Genomic DNA, 26779 nt, shown 5'->3' with positions numbered 1-26779 from the left:
GCCATTGCGAACAGATTTTGCAACTGGTACCAGGTGTTGCTTTATTTTTGTTGCAACGGATTGAAGCAGTTGCCAAGTTAGAAATTCGCCACAGTCTGTAGCAGTTGCGAAATTTGGAACCAAAAACTTAGAACGACTTCTTTTAGCCGAACCAGATTTTGTTATTCTGGTTTAAAATTTAATAACAGTTCTCAGCCGTTGCAAAATATTTTGTAACTGAGAAAAAAAGTCAAGTCAAACTTCTGTTGGCCTAGTCAAGAGTCCCCTGCAACATTTTTTAGGTCAAATTCAGGCCATAACACTCAAAGCATATAAACAAAACTTTACATACACAAGAAATGAAAAAACTAGTCTTATTATAATTATACAACATATCAAAGTTCAATTCTTCTAGATACCTATATTTGTAAGCTTTCATCATATTTAAATTAAACACTGTATAAGTTCAATTATGTAGATATCTATGTTTTAGATTACTCTCATCATTTGTAAATAAATTAAACTAGTAAATCTTCCTTACTTGTCATCACCACACCGCACCCTCAAAAAATACTTCAGCAATCACTCCCCACTACTTGTCTTGAAGCCTTCATGGAATGAACGCCTCTCTTTCTACATCGTGCCAAATTTATAATTGCCATCTAGCAAAAAATCCAAGATGAAAGCTAGATTAACTTCATATTTAAAGGCAATTGCAAAAAGTGAAAAAACAATACATTAACTTCAGATCTCATATTTCAACAGTTGTAAGTTGTGTGAAAGCTACACTTAAGTAATGAGAAGAACTCTAGCCAAAGGGAACCCAACATTAAGTGACAGGTTCTGGTGTTGGTTTATACCTAGGTAACTCTATCAACAATCCAATCATTATCATAAGTTCCTTCGCGAGTACATGGAAGTCTCTCAAATCGAGGATCATTTGCAGTAATATCAAACGATAAATAACGTCACACAGTTTAGCTTAAGAACAATCCCCAGAGTTAACAATAAAACATGCTAGCTGATTTGAAAACAACGAAACTTCTCAAATAAACATCTAACCTCAAAACTACTCAGTTCTCTTTTGTTCCGACATAACTTCTCCATCTCTGCAAACTTCTCAAATAAACATCTAACCTCAAAACTACTCAGTTCTCTTTTGTTCTGACATAACTTCTCCATCTCTGCCATGACTGAAGGAGTGCCTTCTCAACAAAAGAAAAGGAAAAAAACAACAATGAGTCGGCATAAATCAAGCATATCAAACCAATCAGACACAATAAAGATCATTCCTTACCGATTCGTAATCCCTAAGGAGACACTCATATTAATCTTACTCCGAAAACATTCACAGATTCAAAACCCTAGAGGACATTTGATGTAACGACTACAATTATACAAGAATATCCAAATCAAATACAAAAATATTGTTAGTATCTGTTAGCAATAGCAGCATATATGTCACATACATACATCCAGTCAGCATTTCAACAAAAATCATCAATCAAAACTAAATGAGGAGGGCCCAATACACTATTATGTTCACAGAGCAAAGTTGAGGATACCTAAGGCCTGCATAATATTTTTTAGAAAATTGAATAAACCAATCATACTTGAGACTAGTGATTCAGGCGTTGCATCAAACACTTTGCATGCACAACCTGGTGGTGTTGTTGTGCATCAATCGGTACTCTTCTATAACTTTCCATCTCCCTGCAAATTAGACGTAAACATACACATTCATTTCACTTTCTTCTGGTCATTTATGGCAAAAATCAGAATCAACTTTTTTTCTGCTTTGTTATGAATTTCTAAGGTGTAGGCTTTACCTAGTTCATGCCCACTTTCAAATCGCCATAAAGTTACAAAAGCCTGCTCTTTGTTTACGGGATTATTCACAATTAGGAGCTTGATCTTCTGACATTTCTGAAAATCAAAATTGAATAATGAAGGATGAGAGAGGGAGAGAAAGTACCCTTTAAATTAATTGAGGGGCGTATAAAGCAGGGCAGGGAGATGGTATTATTGGGTAACTGCTATATCAGTTCAACTGTAGCATGAAGGCACGCAATTAGCATCTTCTTTTCTAATTTGACAAGCTGGGTAGTAACTTGTTTCTTTAGGTCCAAGCTGGAATCTGTCAACTGATAAATACAAAATAGATATAAGTGAAGGTTCGACAAAGGAATAACTCGCTAACATCAGAAAACTCAACAGGGTCATTACCAGGGCTTCATCTTCACTTAAGGTAGTGGGATAACCATCTAACCGAGCTATAAAATAGTGAGAAAGTTGATCCAGAACTACACGTTCCATGGATGGGCTCATCTGTCGAAATAATTCTTCTGGTTGAATTAGATCACCGAATTCTAGTGTATTCAGAAAAATTGCATAGCTTGCATACAAATTTGTATTAAAGTTGAATAGTGGGGATAATCGCATAAGGGTAAGTTGACTTACAGTTGAGACCCCAACATTCTTACACAATGCTATTGTAGGCTACATAAGAAAGTTTAACAAACTACAGTCTGAAATAAGATCATGGTAAGTCAACTTACTGGACATACGGGGCCTTGAGAAGAAATCACGGACTCCGTCTCAGACGGATCTGAAACATAGCCTAGTCGAAGGTAAGGAAGCATATCGTAAACGACGGTAAACATGGCCTTGCAATTGCTTTTGTAAGCCAACAATTGTGGCCCTAGAGGAAATAAAGCAAATCTTCGTGCCAAACTAACTTTCTGTTCCGTTAGAAAGTTAAATATTAGTTCAGGAACCTTGGCTATTCATTCCACAAAAACTAGAATAAACTTCTCTCGGGTCATGATAATTTTAAGATAGTTCAGATACATAAACTGTGTGGTATGGCTGGATGTAAGAGATATAATAACACGACTTAAATCAATATTAATACTTTGCACTGAAGCTATGAAGATACTGAATATCTCAGCTGAGGATACAAAACTTTACCTACAAATGAAATGCACAAGACCGAACGGCAACAAAAGCTTGCTTGAAAATCTCATATGGAAAGGCCTCCGTAGGTATATCATACGGGTATTGCTGCAAAATAAAATTAAAGCCAGCTCAGGTTTAAAATATTCAGAGACATTGAAACAAGCATTACAAAGTAGTGCGAATCTGAAAGTTAAGTAGATTGTGAGGAAGCTAAGAAAAAATGACCTGAAATATCGATCCTGACATAAACCATACTGTGTCAAGCTCATTATAATCTTAATCCCTTCTTCCCGTTCGAGACCTGCCGCCTGAAATTTTATATCACCGTAAAATCTGATCAGTTCAAATCTAAGCATTTGTAACCAATGTAATATTATGAGAGCAACTAATTAAACCTTCATAGGGCTTCCATTTAAGTGAGCCAGTTCATCTTCTGACCATAGAAGTGGAGATTCCGCAGCTAATTGACCCCTCCCTCGTTGACGATCAAGCTCCCTGATGAAAGGTTAGCAGAAAGATTTCTTTTTCTGTTCTTCTCATACATGAGATACAATGTCAAGCAAGCCAATTCCGACAGCTTGTTGGTTGTCAATAATGCCGCTACATGCAACAAACATGCATCATTAAATCAAAAAACTAAGATATCTAAAAAACACTAACTTCCATATTTTTAACACACAAACATCCAAAATTCATAACACATTGCTAGTAAATCATGAAAAAGCCTAGTCAACTTCCTGTTACTCAGCATTAATCATCTCTTCTTCATCTATTTCATCTCGAAATCACCCAAATCAGCTTCCTGTCAAACATAACACCCATTCAACCTCAGTGAAACAAAAAAAAAAAAAAAATCCCTAAAAACCCACAAACCCTAGAAACCAGTGAAACAAAAAAAAATCCATCAAATCCCTAGATCCGTAGTCATATATAAATTTAAAATCATAAATGAAATTAACCAACTTCATACGAACTATGCAAAAACAAGTTTCACCCGTTTATAATTATTAACCATCAATCACGAAACAGAAAACAAATTATATAAATCTGATGAAAAAAAATCAAAATTAAAATAAATCTGCTAGTTACCTCTGTTGGTAGATGTATAAAGAGATAAAGGGGGATTTTGATTCGAACAATAGACCAACGATGATGAAGAAGAAGAGAGTAAGAAATTGCAAGATTATGAGTACGGGAAGGGGGAGGAGCAGGAGGAGAAGGAGGAGGACAGAGTTGTTTCTAGAATGGAAAGAGAAAATGGGATAGAAGGATAGAAACTAGGGTTATAACGTGTTACCTTGCACACGGTTGGTTCACACGCCTGCAATTCAGGTGTTACCTTGCACACGGTTTGTTCGCACGCCTGTTTTTGTCAGCCGTTGCGAATTGCAACGAGTCCCAAACTTTCGCAACGGCTTGCTGTTGTTGCAAATTCGCAACAGCGTAAGAGCTGTTGTAAATTTTAGTTGCTATTCCGGAAAAATGGTGTAGTCATATTTAATCAGGTTATTACCAAAACTCATAGAGTATAAAGAGAGCAAGTTACTGCGTTAATTTCCTAAAATTATCACAGTTACATGTAAAACGATGCAAGTATGAATACTACCTAGAGAATAACCCGACGCCTTGCACTAATCCAGTTCAATTCCCATAAGTGCATTAAGAATTGTGAAATAGACTAATCAATGCAATTAAAATACATTGCACAAATAATTCGAACAAAGGTCAATTTCTACATATGATTACAAGAAAGTATCACTACTACCCGTAATCATATCGTGCTACTCATATTCAAGGTTATAGCTCGATGAAAAACCCTAAATTAACTATAGATATGGATGTGAATTCAATCAATTCTATACTTAACTAAACAATCATGAAATCATATTACAATACATCAATCATGCAATTATTATAAATAATAGAAATTGAACGATAACATTGAGAGAAAACTAAATCATAAAACAAATAATATGCTCGCAAAATCCAACTCAAACCTTAACCAATAATAAAACTAGCTACACATGTTCATGAAGTTCATAACAAGAAGAAAAATAAAGGTTTTCATATCTAAACCCTAGAACAAAAGGTAGAGGCAAAGATGTCGAATATAATTAAATCCCCTCCTTTAATATGTTTCTCCAATTCTCAAAAGGATACTCTTTACAAACTTTGGTCAAGCCTTCGAATCTTCCTTCTAGCCTAAAATCCTTGTCTCATAGGTCCTCCAAGCCCATATGTGAAAACACCTCTTCTGAAAATTCTAAAAAGGATGCTGACATCATCCTTGTCTCAAAAGGATCCTGACATCATCACCGGAATCCCCTCACTGGAAACTGACTCTGGCTACCTTTGTAATCGGGAACTGTCACCAGCAAGTGCATACTCCCAACATCTCAACTCTACTTATCTGCAGTTCAAACATTCACAAGAATCATCCAACCTAACGCTTTGTTTATAGCGAAAATATACCCAAAAGCATGACCCATAAATCATATATCCGGCCGTCGACTCTTGCATCCGACTCATACCCCCTTCACGATTCAGTGAAACTTTATGATTCCCACTTTCCATTCCAAAATCCGGCAACCAAAACTAATACCACCGCCACACCAACTCTGCTTACTTTTCGTATTGTCTCTGCAGTTCTAGTTCATGAAATTTGTCACTTCTCAAGCCATAAGCTCTCTAACCTTGTCAGTCTTATGTAACTACAAGCTACTCCAATACAGATACACCTAGCATAACCTGCAACAACCACCACTTCAGCCATTAACAACAACTGGATCTGACTTCTAAACCTTGCAAAGCTGTAACATCGTCTCTGTGAACATTAACGAAGCCTTCACCTCAGTTATTCTCTTTTCTCAAGCAGACAAACACAATAATGAGAAGAGAAAATGTTTCTCTGGGTTTTGGGGTTGTAATGAATGAAACAACTACATGCACCCAACAATTGAATATAGGCCGCCAACAGTGACAACGCCTTAATCTTGGGTAGACTCCCTTTAGCACATGAGCTGTGAAATGACGTTTTTATCAATTTTTTCTGATTTCTCTTCCTTTCGCTCCAATTGACTTCATTGCACCTAATAAACTCAAAAGCAATCATAAGATGCATAGTTTAAAAGAAAACTCGCAAATAAAACATAAATAATAGATAAATATCAAGGTGTTTAAGACACCTATCATAATCAGCGCATTGTAATCCTATGATCTGGATTCCTGTATTAGACTTGTACAGTTTTAATTCTAACTTAAATAATAGTCGGAAAAGCACTTTCGCGTTTGTGTGAAGTGTGAACCGATTTTCAGCTGAAATCAAACGATGTATTCCAACTACCTCTATTTATTTTATTTTTTTGATTGGTGTAGGGTACTATAAGTCTATTACACTCTCTTTTTAATTAATAAATCCTTTTCAAGCAAATTAAAAATATTCCAACTGAAGCTATAATAACTTGTCCATGAAAATCACGAAGGGTGGTGGATGATTAATATATACAATTCAATTAATATATATATATCCCTATCAATTACGGGTTGAGAAAGGAATATGGATTGATCAATATGTAATTATGTTTATTCAAAATATGGTGTAATTTGATTGAGATTTCAATGTCCAACTTGACCAGTTTGAATGTGAAGAATACATAATAAGTAGTTGACAAATCATTTTAATTTGTGTAAACAAGTTTACTCGGAATTAAACCAAAGGATCATGAACCTTGTTCTGAATCTTGTGATTATAAAAATATGTCCACACGTATCATAGGTTAATAACCAGACTTCTCTTAAACTAAAATTAGTCTTTGTAACTAAAAAATTTTGTGTATGACTTTCAGATGATTATGATTGCGTAAGAAATGATGGCCACCTTAAGGAATACAAGTGGGCATGCACGCGCTTCACTCGCCGATGGAATGTAGTGTTTTATTTATAGTGCGTCAAATTTGAAACTAGTTTTGTTTTGATAAACATTCATCCATGAGTCTGTTTTATCGTAAAACAACTTCACAACTCAGAAGAGACAAACTCCAATCAAGGAATTCGACGCCAAGATAAGATGCAGGTCAGCAATATGTAAAAGATGTTACCATGTTTGACACCGTCCTGAAAGTCGAGAATAACAACTACTCCTTCGTATAAGTTCAGATGACACCCCCTGGCCAAATACAAGAGAAACATGAGCACTCCAGATTGCATTTCTTGCATAACGAATGACACATATGTCAGTTGGACGACAAAATTAGTCACATGATCAATCGATCTCAGCATGTACACCAACCATATGATCAGTTAATTTCTATGACTTTGTTTGCTAACAACAAAAGGGAATAAAATTAATGAAGATGGAAGCAAGACAGAACACCTAACAAAATCTATAGTATGAGAAATCATGATGCAGATACTGCCATATCTCAAACAACAATCTACCACAGACAAGCAGATCAATACTCATTCAAAACTATGCAGCAAACAAAAAGTTAAATTTTACCGGAGAAGCTCCATAATCTCGACAAACAACTTCAGGCTAACGAAACCAATATAATAAGCAAAGATAATCCAGAATATACAAACTTCCATGTATCACATATAGATAGAGAACCAAAAGTGCTCCACAATGTATAATGAGAAAAGTAAGTTAAAACTCTCAGTGACAGATGCAATTCTCCGTCTTTAAACACCAAGATGGCTACTATCATCGGTGAAAACGAGAGGCTTAGAGCTAACCACGCTATGGCAAAACAAATCATTCAATTATCAAAACCACTAGAACATTAAGGAACAAAGACAAGATAGGCAAACAAAACCACGAAAACCATCAATAAAAACTACAAATCATTTACCTCCCAAGCAACCACGATATTATTCACATAAGCTAATCCTGGGGTTAGTCATAACACGAATCCTGAAGACAGATTATCCTTTTTACTTTAAAGTAAGTTTTGCATCAATATTTTCTGCCTTGCATCATATTGCACAAGTCAATATCTCATCATATCGAGCTAGTGGAGTAGTCAGGTTGGACTAAAACAAAAACAAACGTATTAGAAACTAAACCAGAAACACACTTCATGATTAAATAATAACGATTATGAAACCGTCTTTTACAACCTTAGTAATATCTTTTCCTCTTCTATTGAAAGTAATACCTTAAAAAAGTTATATTACATTCTACTACTAGATGAAATTGGTTTCATCCTGAGTATTTTCACGAAATAAAGTTATATCAATGAGTGATCTATATGAAACTGATTTCATCGTGAGTATTTTGACGAAAACACAATTATATCACATACTATAACTAGATGAAACCAGTTTCATCCTAGTATAACATGGATGAAACCAATTTCAGGTCAATCCAAAACATGATGATACTGGTTTCATCCTAGTACTATAGCATGGATAAAAACAATTTCAGGTCAATCCATAACTACAACTAGATGAAATTGGTTTCATCCTGAGTATTTTCACGAAATAAAATTATATCAATCAGTGATCTATATGAAACTGATTTCATCGTGAGTATTTTGACGAAAACACAATTATATCACATATTATAACTAGATGAAACCAGTTTCATCCTAGTATAACATGGATGAAACCAATTTCAGGTCAATCCAAAACAGGACGATACTGGTTTCATCCTAGTATAACATGGATAAAAACAATTTAAAACACAATTATATCAGACTATAACTAGATGAAACCAGTTTCATCCTAGTATAACATGGATGAAACCAATTTCAGGTCAATCCAAAACAGGATGATACTGGTTTCATCCTAGTATAACATGGATAAAAACAATTTCAGGTCAATCCAGAACAGATGAAACCAATTTTCATGTTACTATCAAACATTGATGAAATCAATTTCAAAACAAACTAATTCGCTAATTTCATCATCACTGTCATTGTGGAAGGAAAATCGAGAGAATTAAGGTAGTTAACGCCTAAACACCAGTTTCATCCGTGTTTACACAAGAAGAAAAAAACAGAATGAAATTTCACTCATAAAAATGATTCATTTCAGAAAATTAAGGTAGTTAACATCAATTCCTGTGAAATTGATGAGTTCGGTTAATAAAATCATGAAAAAAAAAATAGGATCGAGAAACTTACCAGTGAATGAATTTGAGAACTCTAATTTTGGTTGGAAGAGAAAACCCTAATTTTGCTTTGAATGAATTTGAGAACTCTCCATTTAATTAGGGTTGTCGTTGTTTTTGTGGTGGTGGTGATATCAATGTCGACGATGATGTTGATGTTTGCGGTGGTGGAGGAAGGTGGTGGCCTTGGTTGTAGTTGTTGTAGATGTTGATGATGGTGGTTGTAGTATTGTCGATGGTGGTGCTGATAGATCTGGTTATAGAGATGGATAAACACGATGTTGTCGACGGCGTTGGTGTTTTCTGGTAGTAGAGATGGTGGTGGTGGTGTTGATGTTGGTGGTGGAGAAATTTGATGTCTGTCGATGGTGATATTTGGTGTTTCTGGTAGTGGAGATGGGATTAACGGAGGTGGAAGAAGATGAAAGCGTTGGTGGTTTTGTTGAAGAGAGAATAAGAACGAGTTAAGGTTTTTGTGGACGTGGCAGGGTAGTTGTGTCCATTTCAATCAAAAGATTCTTTTGGTCATTTGACCCAGACGAAATCTCTACCCGTCCATTTGGCCCAGGAAACACCCATTTTTGGCTATATAGCCCATTTTCAGTTAATTTTAGTGTTGAAATTTGAATTTGAATTTTCTTTTATTAAAATTTTCTACCAAATCTGTTTCGCCATAGTCATTAGGAACTTTGTAAAAAAGTTATAATTTCTAAAAAGCTGTGGCGGTTAACTAAAAACATCGTGAGTATTTGGTTAACCAAAAAAACTACGGCCGACTGGTGAACCATGACCCGCTTCATGATTCAAAGGTGCATTTTCTTTGGTCATCGATCCGACAACCGCGACAACTCCCTCATCAAAATCACCACTTGTTTCATTATAGATCTCCCACTGCTATTGTTAAAGAGTAAATTAGGAAGAGAACGATATGCGTAGGTAAAGGCGTAAATTAAATATACCGTGCCAACATGTTTAAGGCACATCACAGCATGCTAAAGTTCAAATACGCCATAACACATAAGGTGATCAGGCACGAGACGGACTTAACACGTTAGTTTAGTGTGTTGTATTATGCCATAGAAATAGGCACATCGCGGTACGGTACATCACACAGCAATGGATAAGCACATGACACATCACTACAACATAGGCGCAAAAAGCAATCATCATATGCATATAATACTATACAACACGGTATAATACATTGCAATTCATGTACATTTCACAAAATAGTCTTCATTCTAACTAATTTTAACATTTTATTTTCGATATGATGATTTATTTCAATAATAATACATGAGTACTCATAATGCGTATAGTATCATTGATAAGAAAAATGCATATTTAAAATATCTAAGAAAACATTTTTTATAGAACAGAGAAATAAGCGTGCTGGCACAGCACAACACGCTATCTAGCGAAGCATGACAGAACACATTTAAATCTAACACATATACAACATAGCACGCAACACGCTAACCATGTAATTTCGTAGGATGGGTTATGCAGAGATGACTCGTATTACACCTCTATGTTTAGGCCCATAACAAGAAAAGGGATCATGCAAAAATCACATTTTATCAAGTAAGCTAAGATAATTATGGTTGTTTAAAATAATATTGAACTCTAATAGAAAGATGATAATTATCTTAAGTGGTTATAATTATTATTCAAGAAAATAATTATTTATGATAGTTGCAAAATCCTTGCAGAAAGCGGATAATTATTTTAGGTGGTTACAGTTGTTCAAGATAATATCTATTTAAGATAAACAAGGATTATGATAAACATTAGAAAGAATAACAAATTTTTCCATGGATCTGGTTGTTTTCAAGGATTTATACAGATGTAAAAAGTTATTATAATGACTGTTAATCTCTAAAGTTAGATCTACTTTCTGCTTATAAATAGAGGCTATTTCTCAACTCAGATGATACATATTTTATAGTCTTTTTCCACATAATACACCTGGTGAGAAACTCTCTTTAACTTTAACAACATACTATTTCTTGGAGGTACCTCCACCATTCAACATCAATTACACCGTCATCAACTATTTCTTGTGGAGTTAAATAATCAACAATCGAGATTAATCGGTCACCATTAATAACAGTTAAATCCGCATTTTTGATCTTCGCTCCGCAACCGTCCTTACTCCTTGGTGATTGTGGTCGTATCTTACATCAAAGCCCAAATCAGCTAACGTGTTAGACAGTTATGAAGGTGCTATGAATAAAACAAATAAAAAAGTTAAAAATTGTACATATTCATTAGGTTGCACTCCCATTAGTTTATTAAATACTAGAATTGATTATTTATTTATCTTGATTTTCCTGACAGTGAGGAAGTGGATGACAATCAACGACTCTTCATACTAGGTAGTATGATCATCTAAAATTTAAGAAAGACACCAAAATCATTTAAAATTCTTTCACATGCTTCACACATTCGGTAAAGAACTATGAAGAAAAAGTACGAGGTGTAGGTATGAATCATGGGACGTGACGTTTGGTACATTAGATGCATTAAAGTTGGATCCACGAATTTTTTATAAAACTTAAGAAATCATTTTACGATTTAGGATTGGAAAAATGTATACCAATTTTATCTATAAATGTATACCAATCTATAAAACCTTTTTTTGTCTAAAATTTGTTAAAACTTTTTTCAGCTTTTACCTGGGGAATTTTCTTTTTTAATGCATGAAATGAGCCGAGACTCATCCCCTGACCCATCTCAAGTCACTGAGCATGCCTTCTTTAAGCAGACCCAACCTTCCTTATTCCCGTAAATATTTACACAACATGTTAGGAAGATTTTTTGTTTTCTCAAGCATGTGGAGAAGATTTGTTTTGAGAAATGAATTTTATTTAAAAAATTAGTGTATTACAGTAGACATGTCTCTCTCCAGTGATTCGATAATGAATTCTAGAGGATTATCGAACCATTCACACTGGTCATTTACTCTGGCATCACAACCAACCTATTAACTATTAAGGTTCAAAGTCCAAGTTCCGATTTTACACTTGCGAGGCAAGATGTGTACCTAGAGAATCTGTCGCTGTCTCTAAGACATTCGTTGATACTCTCCTGTCGAAACATGAAATCAAAGGAAAAAAAAAAGGATGCCAATAGGAAATGAGTCGAGAACAACAACCAACATGATGGTGTCATGTCACATCCTGGTCACCTGTATAATATGATATACGACAGGAAGGAAGTATTAAACAAAGAGTTAAATAGCTATACATCCTCGAGAGAAGGTACATGCATGACCAAATATTAGCACGTCAAGTTAATCATGCACGTCCTTCCATCCATAGTGGAGTTGTAATCAGGCACGTTCATCTTTTCATAATCTTTGTTTAATATACCTAGTATTGAACAAAGACTATCAGATACTGACATTGTAGAGGCGCGGGAACTTTCGAACAAGCTACGCGTGACATTGAATGACGTCGAAGACCAGAGAGGATGAGTGGACAGCAGAGGGGGCATTTACGGTAGGCACATGCTACTCATCTCTAATTCCTTCTTCCTCCCTCGCTGACTTTCCCCACAAGGTTGTTTGAAGTAATAATGTACCGACCAAAGTTAGCGTGATTGGTCCGTCATAATTCCTTGCTAACTCAAGATAATCTAGAAAAGAGATGGAGAACGTTGGTAAACAGGCGCTGTATGTGCAAGAAAATATTAGAGACCATAAATCACTTGTTCTTACTTTGTTCAGAAACTCAATCCACACGGGACATACTATTGAATGGTTTTGAAGCGGGAAGAACCCCGAGAGATGCCATAAAGGATGCTTTGAAAGATAGAGATGAAAAAGTTTCACATTAGGTGGAAATTTTATTTGGAACATTCTACCTTATACCAGATGTTCCATCCCTACCTTGATTTGGAACATTCTACGTAATTAAAGGATGTTTATTTCAGAGGCAAAAAAGAAAGATGCTCAAAAAATCATATTATATATTGAGGAAAATGTTTTGTACTGGTCTCATCCCTCCAGGGCTCAAAACAACTAGATTTGAAATGGTAGTCTTCAAATGGGATGAATTAGTCCCGAGATAATTGTTTGTTGTCTTTCTGTACTTTAAATTACCTCGGTCCATTCTGGTCTAAGGTATTGTAAGTTGTAACTTTGTGATTCTTTGCTCCTTTATATAAATCTATATCGTTTTATTATTCGAAAACAATAATATACTCATGTTATATGACCAAGCTTTTCTTTTTTTTGATCCCCAAGCTACTTAATATAAAAATAAAATTAATTATTTTTTTATGAATAATATTTTAAGAAAGTATTAAAACTCAAAATGAGTCTGAGTTACAAAAACAACAGAGGTAGAGCTACCTCATAAAGAGGCTAAGTCCTTTATCATATTAGATTTATCTATTAAAAACTTTTGAAAAATAAATGCCCGCAAATAACAAGTTCAATCAAATTCTGAAACCGGTCCTTGCAAATTAAGCTAAGGTGCCCTCCATCCCTTCTCTATCCCTCAATATCCTCAAAAACTCAAAAATCAAGTATTATGGTCTTCCATATCGCTACATGTGTAGGGATATCCCTCCCTTTCTCTACTAGAAGGATCACATCTGATCCCTCTTGTAGGGAAGGGAAATCACACGGCTACTCAGTTGCCGTATGAATTTAGACTTTACGGTTACTCATTAGTCGTAGCATTTTACACGGCTATTGTGTTTCTGTATCTGGTTTTTAAAATTTACCCTAAAACTTTCTTTTTCACTATTTTTTTTACTAGAACTCTTAATTACCTATTATATCTCTTTTTTACCTATTATATATAGTTTTTTACTCTAAAATATCTTTTTTTACCTAAACAAATATATTCTTATTGGAGAAAAAAATTGGGAAAAAAAATACGGCAACTGAGTAGCCGTATGACACTATTCATACGGCTACTGAGTTTCCGTATCGTGTAGGGAAGGAAAGAAAAGGCGCCATAATGGGGTTGCCTTCCTTGTGCTATTCCTTCCCTACATTTGAGGGATAGGGAAGGGATGGAGGGCACCATAATGCTAGCTCTAAGGAGTCTACGACCAAATTACCTGTCCTTGGAACAAAATAATTAATGAAAATTGAACATTTGATCTTACCTGTCCTAGGAACAAAATAATTAATAAAAACTGAGTTGGCTTTTGGTGTGGAGGAACTGAGAAATTAACATGTATATATCATTTTTTTTGTATTTTTCGTGGAGCACGATGTAAGCTGTGCTGTCCATGTTCTTAGAATAACAATTAATTGTACTTGGAGAAATGGTATACCCTATTGTACCTTCTCTCTATATATAACAGGTACAATGAGATCAAGAAAAATCATACCAATTTGCAACAATTCATTCGTTTCTGTAATCCTTTTTAATCCCTCGTATCAACTTTTGGAGCGACCTAATGGCAACCAAGGGAGATAACAGTGAAATACTAGCTGATCATCCTTTATTTCCTCAAGCAAAGAATGAACAACTATCAATTTCAGTTGAAGAAATGATAACCAAGTTTGACAAAAGTAGTGACCATATTTGGCGCCCTTATCAGGAGTTAATTTGTATACACAGAGTGCACGAAAAGCTTCACAAGATGACGGATCCTAGTTCATATGCTCCTTTACTGGTATCTATTGGTCCCTTTCACAGGGGAAAAGAATCCCTTGAAGCAATGGAAGAATGCAAGCTGCACTATATGAGCAACGTTCTAAATCGAACAAGAGAAGAGCATAATTTTGATTCAATACAAAGGGTATTCAAGAATTGCGTTGAATCTGTTGGGAAGATGGAAGAAAAAATTCGCCAGAGCTACTCGGAACCAATCAACCTCGAAAGCAAGGAACTCATAGAAATGATGGTGGTAGACGGTTTGTTCATCATCGGAATCTTCCAAGCATTAACAGGAACGAAGCTGATAGACGACAAATTTTTATTTCATAATATATGGGCCAAGAATACGCTTCTCTGGGATCTCTTGCTCATGGAAAACCAAATTCCAATATTTGTTCTCGAACGTTTATTCAACATAACTGCAGAAAAGAACAAGTCGAAGGGCACGAATACCTTCCAAGGCGTTGCACTGAACTCATTCAAAGACAATATCGAGTTGCCGAGAAAAATCAATGCCATTACGAAGTTGCAACAAGCACATCTGGGGGAAGGTGATAAGCATTTACTCGATCTAGTTGCTAAATCCATGAACCCTGATCATCATTCCAATACTGAAACGCATGCTGTTCAAATCAGTTTTTCGCCAATCTCAATGTGCACAGATCTGATAAGAATGCTTAAGAAGGCACTACTGCAAGTTTTCAAGTACTTCATCATATTTATTGCCCCTACACCCAACAGTAGTCATAAGTTATCAGGAAGTGTAATTCCAAGTGCGACAGAATTAGCACGAGCAGGAGTTACTTTTGAAATAGGCCCTGACGATGGCAGTTTCCTAGATGTTAAATTTGACGACGGAGTAATGAGAATCCCTCGTCTCGTAGTCGGTATCAATACTGGTCGTTTTTTCAGGAATCTCATTGCTTCTGAGCAGTACTTTGATCGAAATGGATCTCCATATTACATGACCTCATATGCCATATTCATGGATAACCTGGTAAGTTCTCCTGCAGATGTCACATTGCTTCGTAATCAGGGAATCATTACTCATACTTTGGGTACCGACGACGATGTATGTAACATCTTCAATAAGCTTTGTTCTGACATATATTTGAAAGACGACTACTATGCTGATATACATAAGAGAGTGAACATATATTACTGTGACCGTTGGAATTTCTGCAAAGCAACGTTGAGCAGAACCTATTTTGACAATCCATGGGCGGGTATTTATTTGGTCGCTGCAACTTTATTTTTCCTTCTTTCACTCGTAGGGGTTATAATAAGGTTACTTGAGTACATCAAATCTAAAAAGTAAGGCACACTGAACCCTGAGGGGAAATGGATTATTTTAGTTTGGTTATACTCCGCCCTATTCGTGTTTATTCCTTTTGTGATTGATTGTTCTCGCTTGTGATTGTTTAGGCTTTTTAATTACCTCTACATATCTTTGATTCTCTGCTGGCTTTGTGTTCCAGTTTTTATTGTTATGTGTACTCATTTTCTTTACCAATAAATTGGAAGTATTTGGATTGCTTTTCTGTTTGTTCATATCTACTTGGAAACATATGTAATGTAATCTCACTTCCTTTTATATCACCACGCGAGAATACAACCGTAGGTATATCTGATCTGACCACGTATTCTTCAGCATCAGCTAACCTACTCTATTGAAGCCTCTCTGAAATATAAAATTCACTCGCGAACACCCGCTGGTACTAGCTCTCTGGGCGAACCCATCCCACCGGACCTGGCTTCACAAAATCCAGCCCATATCTAATTTTCACAGGATGACAGGGCCCATACTTTTTTTTGGCAGCAATGATTGGAATAAATCACTGAATCACTCCAAGGAACAAACATTTGACGAGTCTGTGGCCGGAGAAACGAAGAATAACGAGAATGTGTCCGAAGAAGAAGCGCCGTTATCATGTAAAAATTCTTTTGAGCTAACTACTTTAATTATACGGTAAATCAAGCAAGATTAAATTGTCACCAGTAGTTCGAAAGACCAAAAGCTCGATAAAGTTTTTGTGTTCTGCTTTCATGTAAAGTTACATTCTTTTTCCGTTTAGTAGATTATGTAGTCGTTTCTATTGTATATTATTTATCTTATCTTTTTATTTTAAATAATCCAGAAAAACAAATAATTTAAACCCCATTATTAATTTTCGTCTAGGGCCTCTAAATAGCCCGGTACAGTCATGCTCTTTTAGCCATGCTCTTTGAACCCACTATAATAAACCAATATAGTTTTATAGCACCCGCTCCCTTTTGGGATGCCCTCTGTAGAGTCTGTACCCACTCCCTCATATTTTTCATCAATGGTTAAATTCTTGGTTTAAAGATGAAAAGAAAGGGAAATATATTTTAGGTTGGCCTAAATTTTGTTGTCTTATTAATTGGTACATTTGGAAACCAAGATGTGAGTCTTTTTTCCAAAAAACAATTCAAAACAGTGTAAATACATCAAAACAAATAGTACGGTTCATTAATAGTTTGATTCATGTAAAACAACTCAACATACAATTATGCAGACCCTTTACTATAATCCTATGCAAGATGAGACCTTACAGATATTTAATAGAGAACCATCAAAAGAAATAACTTATATGAGTTTAGGAATAAATATAGTATCCTCAATGAAAAACCCTATCATTACTTCAGGTATTGACGGACTCTTATTGACTGCACATGTACCATAATTGAGCTAGGGATCCTCTGCAGATTGCAACACAATAGAACAACTAAAAGAAGAAATTGTCTTCCAATGAGCATCTAAATTTAGTGGTCGTCAAGTCATCTTCCAAAGTAATTCTCCAGCAACTCTAAAGTTGTTGATGGGAAGATATACTAAAGCAAGAGAACATAAATATAAAATTAGTAATGAATTTGAAAATATAATTAGTACTGCTATTAACTTCAAAGTAAATGTTGTTAGAGCATAGCTCGGTTAAACTCACAAGCATTTGTATGTCAAGTTTGGTTGTCATATTTTAGTATCAAAACTCATCTAGAAAGTCTAGGAATATTGAGACGTATAAGTATTACTCCGAGACCTGAAGAATGTGAAGAAGTAACAACTACAACGAGGACATCATCCTTCCACTTGAGGTTAGTAATACTGACTTGACTTGTTTCCATTCCTAACGTATCTTTCAAGTCGTATTATATTGAAAACATAACATGCTAAGATGTGTATATATATAATAACCTAGTGGTTAGACTTGGTCATATCATTATGATCAAAGTGTCAAGGAACTTATTGAATTACGAATTATAAACGCTTTTTTTTTGGAACTTTGTAAATACGCCATCAACATAATCTTTGTATTTAGTTACTTGATTATGTGTAAGATATATTTATGATTTCACCTAGGAAACAATGTTTTATAACATTTGTTTGAAGGAAGTACATATATGAACTTGTTTCATAATCGAAAGGAAATCATGATTGGTCAGGTTCTTTATTGAAGATCTCTTGAATGACCAATATAATATCTCTATTGGTCACAAGCTACTTTATGAAGCATGGTGTAACCGGTCACAAGCTACATTATGGAAATTAGTTGTAATCGATCACAAGCTTCCTTTTGGAAGTAAGGTATAACCGATCACAAGCTAATTTGGGAAGTTAGTTGTAATCAGTCACAAGTTTCTTTGGGAAACAAGGTGTAACCGATCACAAGCTAACTCGGGAAGTAAGGTGTAACCGATCACAAGATACCTCTGGGAAGCAAGGTGTAACCAGTCACAACCTAGTTTTGTAAGCATGGTGTAACGGATCACAACTTATATTGTGAGTTTGGTACAACCGATCCCAAAGAGCAAAACCGAGTTTCCAATTTTCACATATCTCTTTATGTTTTGTATGAAGCTTGGAATTAGGGTTTGCTGAGAAATTTCTAGATGTCGACATATTTTAACATGTACATAACTCTTATCATTAATTGTTCAAAGATTTTCCTTGATACTCAAGGTGATCCCATACCGAAAAATTGAAAAGCATTTAATTATTATTTTCATAATATATGTTTTAATTACTAGCAACTAAAGCATATCATCTGGAAAATATTATTAGTTAATATGCTAGACTAATAATAGAAGTTTTATAAGGGAGTTTTCAGAAATATGGATTAATTGAAAATAGGAAAATCGAAATTAGGTACTTTAATGTTAATATCTTGAGAATATTTTCGTTTTGGAATTTCCTTGTTGTCCAAGCAACCTTGGTCTATAAATACTTGAGTTTGCATTTCTTGCGAACTATCCTAAGATCCAGGAAAACTTCATCCTTGTTGTTTCTGGTGGAGCCATCTATCCGGAGAGGAAAGTACCCTAATTAGGCGAAATCTCTTACGACTTCTCGTTTGAAGACTTATGTGGGATCAAGAAGCTCAATGAGTACAGTTGGTGGGAAACTAGATAATTGCATTGTTATTTTAGTTTTCGATTATTGATTTTGATTGGCTAATTGAAACTTTGATTGCACCTAGTTTTTTTTATTCTTGAGAACCTTCTGTTTTGATATAAGGATCACTCAAACTAGATCAAAGTATTGACGGGATCTTTAGAATCATATTCGGATCTAAAGACATCTTGTGATAATCCATTGTTAACAGACGTCGTTCTGTGTGTGATTAATCCCAAGAGGATTCAATTTGTGTTGGGTAGGTTATTATTGAAGACAAACAAAGATCTGAAGGCAACAAAGTTTTCCTTATTAGTTTTTGTATCTTGTGAATTGTGTGCCTTGATCGGCTGGGATCCAACTAGAATCGTGTTTATCTTTGATAGACTTGATTGTCTAGTTGCGTGAGATCGGCGTTACCTTATAGTTTCTCTTTGAGATCTATATTGATTGATTACGAATCTAGAGTTTGGATATTTCGGAAATCAATGTTTAGGTTGATCTAACCAAGAAAAGGAGTTTATTAGTTTAAACGGAAGAGCCTTTGTCAACAACTCAAACAATACCTTTATAGGAAAGATTGATTAGAGTGGTTACCAAACAGATTCTTCTTTTGGTGTTTGGAGTACGATGCAAAGGACTTATTACTCACGTGTATGAATCTTGAAGTCGAAGGCGCAGGGATACTGAGGAAAATAAGTAGCTAGGGGTAGTCTACTTAGTCCCAACTATACAAACTTGGTATTAGATTTTGTATATCGGCTTAATTCTGAGAGTAATCAAAACTGGACTAGGTCTCGGGCTTTTTCTGCATTTGCGGTTTCCTCGTTAACAAAATCTTGTTGTGTCATTTACTTTATTTCCGCATTATAATTGTTATTATATTTAAGTAAATTACACACTTACGTTAATCCTTGTCACTTGATATTGATCCTATAAAGTTTCGGTCTAATACCTTACGTATTATCAAGTGATCACTTTGTTATCGCATTCTCTCGATTTCATATCCATATACGATCAGACAAAGTGAATACCATAGTTGTCATATTGTCTCAACTTTATCCATAAACCACCACACTTGGTATCAGACTTATAGGTTGATATTCGAAAGATTATGGTGTATTTGGATACCCTCGTCTTTTCAAATGTGTTTGTCTTAATTTTTAGATATAATATAATTGAAGTATGCATCTGATATCTCTTTTTTTTGTAGTAAAAATGATGTAGAAAACATTTGCAAAGGGAATATCCTAAATGCCATTTTAAACAATCTCTACATCTATAACTATATCATCCTTGTAAAACAGGATCCAGGTTTCCGAGAATCGTTCTCATTATCAAAATATAACATAACCATTCCCTTTATTTGGCATAAAAAAAAATCCTACGGGCCCAAAGCTCTTGTATCCTCTTTTTCACTAATCAGATCTTGAAACATGTATAGTCAAGATTCCTATCTTATTCATCTCTCTTAAGGTCAACTTTTATAGAGAAAAAAAATTATACATACCTTTATGATGTTCCGCATGTTGTAGACCAAAAAGTAGATGATCTTAACTTCAATATATGTTTGTGAAGTCATTACGGGACCCCTCAAATATAAAGAGGTAACTAGGGAGAGTCCATCCAATCATAGGATGATCGGGTATCTGGACATTAAGTGTCTGAGTTGTACATATATATACATATTTGTTAGTTTTTGTTCTCGTTTGATCATTTAATGACTGGATAGCCAATTTAGACATCAAGTGTCCGAACGGGTATATATATATATATCGGCCTGGTTATTGGAACTTAATTTTCTGACTTAATCCACCACGTTTAATTTGAAGCGTAGATTCACTATTAATCTAACAGACTCAATACTAACCCAAATCTATAATATTTCTTAATGGCTCGGCTCGAAGCCAATTGAAGTCGTATCAAATAGTTAACCTATGCTTCAAATAAAACGTGGAAGATTAAGTCAAAATGTGAAGTTCCAATAGCGGGACCCATATACACTGGCTTAATGACCGTTTTATTTTACGAATGGAAGTAACTAGAAAAGCATAAACGTTGCTGAATCAAGTTCCTGTTTCTCTCAAATCCAATGTTCTGAAAAACGGCCCGGTCATTGAACCGGAAAAATTACTGAGCCAGAAAAATTACTGAGTCAAGGGTTGACGGTTTAACTAGTGGGTTAACCCGGGTTTACTGGTCATACTAAAACTTATCATTTCTTTCTCCACATTCCAATTTAGCTTCCTCTTTCATGTTTTATATAGGAAGATACGTGTGTAAGAGCAAGTATTATGGTGGAATCCATTCTATTCCAAATGTGGAGAAATTGTGGAATGTCAAGTCCAGTGGCTTCCAAATTGGTGTTTTCCATGAAAAATTCAAGCAGTGTTCTATGGTTTCATGGGAGGTCTCGTGGAATCCATATGAGCATTAATCAGATTAGCGTAAACGCTATTCAGAATAGCGCACTAGAAGACGAAAAACATTAATTGGAATAGCGCTCAATGGTATTCAGAATAACATTTTTTTTATACCCAGATTTAAAACGAGCCCCTGAAAATCTAATGGATGAAAAAAGCGCTAATCTTAACAGCGTAAAGCGCTATTCTGAATAGCGTATTTCTAATGCTATTCTAATTAGCATAAAATGTTATTTTAATTAGCGTTTTTGTTGTTTCACCACTACACTTGCACTTCCATCCACAATTCCAAATGCTGAGGTGGCGTGAAAGATGGAACTCTTCCATCATAAGACTTGATCTAAACTGCAGCGCAGTATTGTAGCGTGCTTTTTTTTTGTTTTAAACTCAAGATTGAACAGTTTCTACATCAAAAATCAAACACAACTGGCATCAAGATTTAATTATATAATTAATAATATCAGAATTAATTACAAAACCTATAATGAGTCATTCAAACGCAAGGTTCCATCTTTCACGCAAGGTTGTAGAGTTTAATTTCAACAAACCCACTACACTTGTATCGACCCATTCAAACCTTGCTGGGTCGGTTGGATCATGAGTCAACCCGGCCGGGTCACTTGGTTCTTACCAAAAAGAAGCGGTTTTTTTGTAAATTTGCTAGGTCAATTCTAAGGACCCTCAAGCTCGTCAACGCTATTTGACTGGTCTAGTGATGATTAAGAGACAGATTAACCGCTAATGACTAGATTAGTTAATGTAGATTTTAATTAATAGAACTTAATCTAACAACGATTTAGATATAAAAATAGTATCATTAGATAGATCTCGAAAAGTTATTTGGATTGGACTACTCGAATGTGTCATTCGGATTCCGGCCGAAGAAGATATCATCAGATTGCTACGAAGGGAAAATTAGTCATTTCTCTTTAAACCGCCTGGCTGCCCTTAACTGTTTCTTAGGCGCCTAAATCATTTCTAGTCGGCCTTATCCCAAAACCGATCGAGAAGAAAATTCATTTCCTTTTTTCTCTTCTTTCTTCTTCTTCTTCTTCTTCTTCTCTGTTTCTCTCTTCTCCTCTCTGTTTATTTGGAGCTCAGAGATTTGAGCCTCTTCTGTCGAGAAATTCTTATAAACCTTGTTAGCTTGATGAACTGAGTGAGGAGGTGATGTTGCTGCTGTCGATTGAGTTCCGGAAAAGCAGAATTCTGGTAAGCAGAGTTAGGGTTTCGTTTTTGATTGAAAGTTCTTTATGAAATTGTTTGATTTGATTGATTATAGAGTGGGTTTGTTGTTATTTGCGCTGGAGATGATCATGTAGAGTTTAATTTCAGTTTCTTTAGGAATTTGAGTTTCGGGTTAGGGTTTCAGTGAATTAAAGGTGAAGATTAGGGTTCTTGAGTTGGGAGATTACCGATGAAGGGGATGAATTGGATAGTGAAGATGAGAATTGTATAACAGAAAAGAAATGGATTGTGGTTGTAGTTTAGGTTTTGTTGAGAGACAGGGATGTGGAGTTTAATTTTGAATTGACGGAGATGGTTTTGGCAGTCATGGGGTGATTTGGTGATGGGGGTTTGCTAGTGGAGATGAAATTGATATTGCAGTTGGAGATAAATCAAGATTGTAGGTTGGTTTAAGTGGCTGCAGTTTATGGAAGTTGTGGTGCTGCTGATATGAGCAGTGGAGGTCTGGAAAATGAGTATTGGTGATGCTGGATTTGTGTATATCAATTGCAAGAGATAATGCTGTCATGTGGACGCTTTAAAGTTTGTATTTGTACTGATATAAAGGTTTGAGGATGGCCTCAATTGAGGTGTGGTTTTGAGTTGCAGATAATGAAGTGATGATGAGTGTTAGTTGGTTGTGGAGCTGAACTTAGTGGTATTGAAGGGGATGAAATAGCTTAGTTGGTGGTGTTGTATGGAGAGGCAGCTGAAGTTAAGTTGATTAGTAGAGACTCAATTTGATCATACAGGGTTACTTGAGTTGAAGCAATTAGTTTATGCATTGAGTATGCAGTTGCAGATGATATGGAGTTGTTGTTGCGGTTTAGTGGAGTTGATGGTGTTAAAACTGAACTTGTGGTGAATTCAAGATATGGTGGATATTGAAATGATGTTGCAGGTGATTATTTGTGGAACTGATGCTGTTAGTGTAATGGTTCAAGTAAAGACTATAGAATTCAGTTTGAAAGAGTAGTTGCAGGTGCAATTGGGTTGATCTGAGTATGCAGTTACAGGTGTTTTCGAGTTATAGCTGTGGCTTGAGGATTAGTAGAGAAACTGTAGTTAAAATGAGTTAGTCTATTTTAAGAAGATTGTGTATTAGTGTGGGAATGATTATATGAAAGTTGTAATGGTAATGTTGGTTTAATGCTGTTGAAAGTTTGTTAGAGATGAAGATGGAAGACAGTTATAGCTTATAGAACTGTATATAGTTAGAATGGTGTGTGTAATGGGTTTGTTTTTTAACTTTGAGTTTCCTTTCTTATCAGTCAGATGTTTAACTGTTTTGTTTCACTTAACTTAGATTTCTGACTGCGTCGGCTTTCTTGACTCAGTGATTTAACTGGTTTAACTCTGTTGACCTAGATTTGAATGTTGACCATACTTTGACTCAGTGGAACTTGACCGTGTTGACTCGTCTGACCTTGGACTTTGATTAACGATTGACTGTTAGTAGACCTCTTACTGTTAGTGACTGTTTGCTGACCATTTGAACTGGGCCTTAGATTAATGGGCCGACTTTAGTGGACTTTGGCTTAGAGTTAGTTTTTCTATCCTGATGAGTTGTTCAGGGCCACTTGTGGTCTGAATTAGCCTTTGGTTCCTTCTACAAAGTTGTAGATATTCATAAGACATATATGATGGACTACACAACCAATCTAATTGGATTAGTAAACCTTTGTATGCTAAAGATAGATAATGAAAATGTGTACAACCATACATGGGCTTAGAACCATTAGATACTTCACTTAGCTCATAACTAGAGAATTGTATGAAATCATTTTATGAACCTTGTATGAGCCTTTTGGCTAAACTCTTTGAGTGATTGTGTGATTAACAGTTAGTCCTTATTAACAACGATCGATTCAAAGGATGAACCGGCGGATTGAGGAATTCAAGGTAGGAGTGGCTTGTCATCAAATCAGGTGGGAACTCTGTAACCTTCTTGTAATGATTAAGCTTTCTTTTAACTACGAGCATGATGAGTCTTTACTGTTTGTGTGCATGATAGCGTATACTGTGATGTTTTATTTCCTGTATCTTGCGTATGACGTGTATGTTGCATCTGTATGTACGGTATTGCTATGATGTGTTGTGTTGATATGCATTGTGAGATTTCCCTGCGAGGAGTGTCTGTGTTCCCCACAACTCTTAGCTAAGTTATGTAAGGCGGTAATTCATCCGTCGACAATATTATTTAGTAGGGCGGGAATACATCTGTTTAAATATTATTATAACTATTTCATTAGTAGGGCGGTAATTCATCCGTTATAATATTATGCTTGTTAATATAGTAGGGCGGTAACTCATCCGTTTGAATATTACAGTAGTAGGGCGGTAATTCATCCGTTATGATATTATATATACTATTTTATTTGAGGGAAATCACTCGTGTGCATATTATACTTGTTTTTCTAACTTTCTGATCTTGATGGTAATATTTTGAATCATGGTTTGTATGAGCACTCTGTGTGGACGATGTTATTATTCTTTATTAGGGATGCTTTCGCGTCGTCTTCTCCAATGAGTTTGGCGAGGTTAGAGTGACACTTGCTTCGTAATGCATAAATTGTTGTATGATTAGTTTATTCTTATTTTCTTTCAATTTATATTCTTTAGTACTGTGGAGCATGTTAGTGATTACTTGGGAGTTATATGTTTCCATTGGGCACCCCTTTTGGATGATGTGCTCACTCATTCCCACTTCAGTTTTAGTAATCAGAAGAAAAGGTGCGCGTGAAGATATGTGTTTTCGTAGCTTAAAGCTTTTTATCGAATTAGAGATGTATAATGCTAGCTTCCGTTATGTTTATTTCGTGATTATATTCTATTTGTAAATCAACTCACTATTGAATATGTATCATTGGAGGAGTTCTTGTATTTATTTCAGAGTGGGTTAAGATTAAGGTTAATCTTTGTTCAGAATTTTTTTTCTTAGTGTTTAATTAGATGTTTTAGAACCTTAGTGCCTCATTTTATAGTTAATCTCAAGGATTAGTCAGTTGCCACAACTTGGTACCAGAGCTTACTATTAGATCTTACATGGGAACAATAGGAATAGCCATTGCCAGTTAGTAAATAAGATTAGTTTAGAACTGGGTTGGGTTTGTGAGATAAATCTTAAATCACCAAAAAACAATCAATAACTAAAAGATAACTTGTATTGTTTGATTGTTTTGTTTAACATGCTGGTTTGTTTGTTTATTGTGTTGCGTATGCATGTTACTATATAATTTTAAAGTAAAAATTGTAGGTTGAAGCCAGTTACATGATAGTTTAGAAATTTCAATAGAGAAATAAAGATTAGTTAGTCTTAATTATTTAACACTTAAATAATCTAGCACTGGAGAATAGTGAGGTTTGTAATTCTGGAATGTTTGTGTTATCTTGGTTGTAGGAAAGCATTGTCAGGCGCCCTGATCCTAGACATGGCAACTGCATGCATAGATTTCCATTCGTAAAAGGATGACTTGCTTTTATTAGTGAACTGTTAGATCCCAAATTTTACTTAGAAACTAATAGAGTACCTTTTCTCGTAATTAGAACCATTAATCTATTAAAGTAGATGTGAAGTTAAGTTGTAAGTGTAGTTAAGACAATAGTTCAACCTTTAGTGTTAATAATAATAAATGATAATAGGATCACTAATAATCATAATAAACGTAACATTAAAACTTATCAAATAGTATTGTCTTGAACTTTATCTAATTAAAAATCTCATTAGTAAATATATATAATGATTAAAGTAATAATTAGGATCAAGTAGCTACGCAAAACTGTTAGTAATTATCTGTGGTCAGATTTTGTAAATTAAGTAAAATTAGAAATACATTCTTGTGCAATGAAACTAGAAAGATAATGTAAGACTTATAATATTAGATCTAAGAACGCGCGGTTATATTACATAGAACAAAAGGGCTAAATTTCTTAGTAATCTTATACTTAAAATATGTTTAGTCTAGCAAATGATTCAATAAATCACTATAATAAAACAAATGCACATGAAATAGTAAATAAAGTATTTGAATGCTTAGTACAATAT

General features: G+C 35.0%; 1 protein-coding gene, 2 long non-coding RNA genes and 1 pseudogene across 4 annotated transcripts in view; 2 read left to right on the top strand and 2 right to left on the bottom strand.

Annotated features, from left to right (window-relative positions):
- Positions 1 to 426: 426 nt before the first annotated feature.
- LOC113335178 lies at positions 427 to 2635 on the bottom strand. The gene is made up of 7 exons (XR_003353213.1): positions 2538 to 2635; positions 2206 to 2307; positions 1955 to 2123; positions 1809 to 1851; positions 1593 to 1692; positions 1042 to 1184; positions 427 to 641 (listed from the first exon to the last, which is right to left on the bottom strand). It is a non-coding gene; the product is annotated as an uncharacterized LOC113335178 (long non-coding RNA).
- A 4-nt stretch (positions 2636 to 2639) lies between these two features.
- LOC113335287 lies at positions 2640 to 3633 on the bottom strand (annotated as a pseudogene).
- Positions 3634 to 14470: 10837 nt separating this feature from the next.
- LOC113335285 (UPF0481 protein At3g47200-like) lies at positions 14471 to 15991 on the top strand. Its single transcript, XM_026581390.1, has one exon. The coding sequence runs from the start codon at positions 14471 to 14473 to the stop codon at positions 15989 to 15991; it is 1521 nt and encodes a 506-aa protein (XP_026437175.1).
- Positions 15992 to 22543: 6552 nt separating this feature from the next.
- LOC113335147 overlaps positions 22544 to 26779 on the top strand; it is a 9782-nt gene continuing 5546 nt past the window's right edge. For both annotated transcript variants that reach the window (XR_003353172.1, XR_003353171.1), the window contains exons 1-2: positions 22544 to 22719; positions 24578 to 24662. This is a non-coding gene — a long non-coding RNA (uncharacterized LOC113335147). The remainder of the gene's footprint in view (positions 22720 to 24577; positions 24663 to 26779) is intronic.

Source organism: Papaver somniferum, unplaced genomic scaffold (assembly GCF_003573695.1).
Source record: "Papaver somniferum cultivar HN1 unplaced genomic scaffold, ASM357369v1 unplaced-scaffold_139, whole genome shotgun sequence".
Lineage (NCBI taxonomy): Eukaryota > Viridiplantae > Streptophyta > Magnoliopsida > Ranunculales > Papaveraceae > Papaver > Papaver somniferum.
The sequence above is the reverse complement of the archived record's forward strand: the minus strand, read 5'-3'. Positions and strand labels throughout refer to the sequence as shown.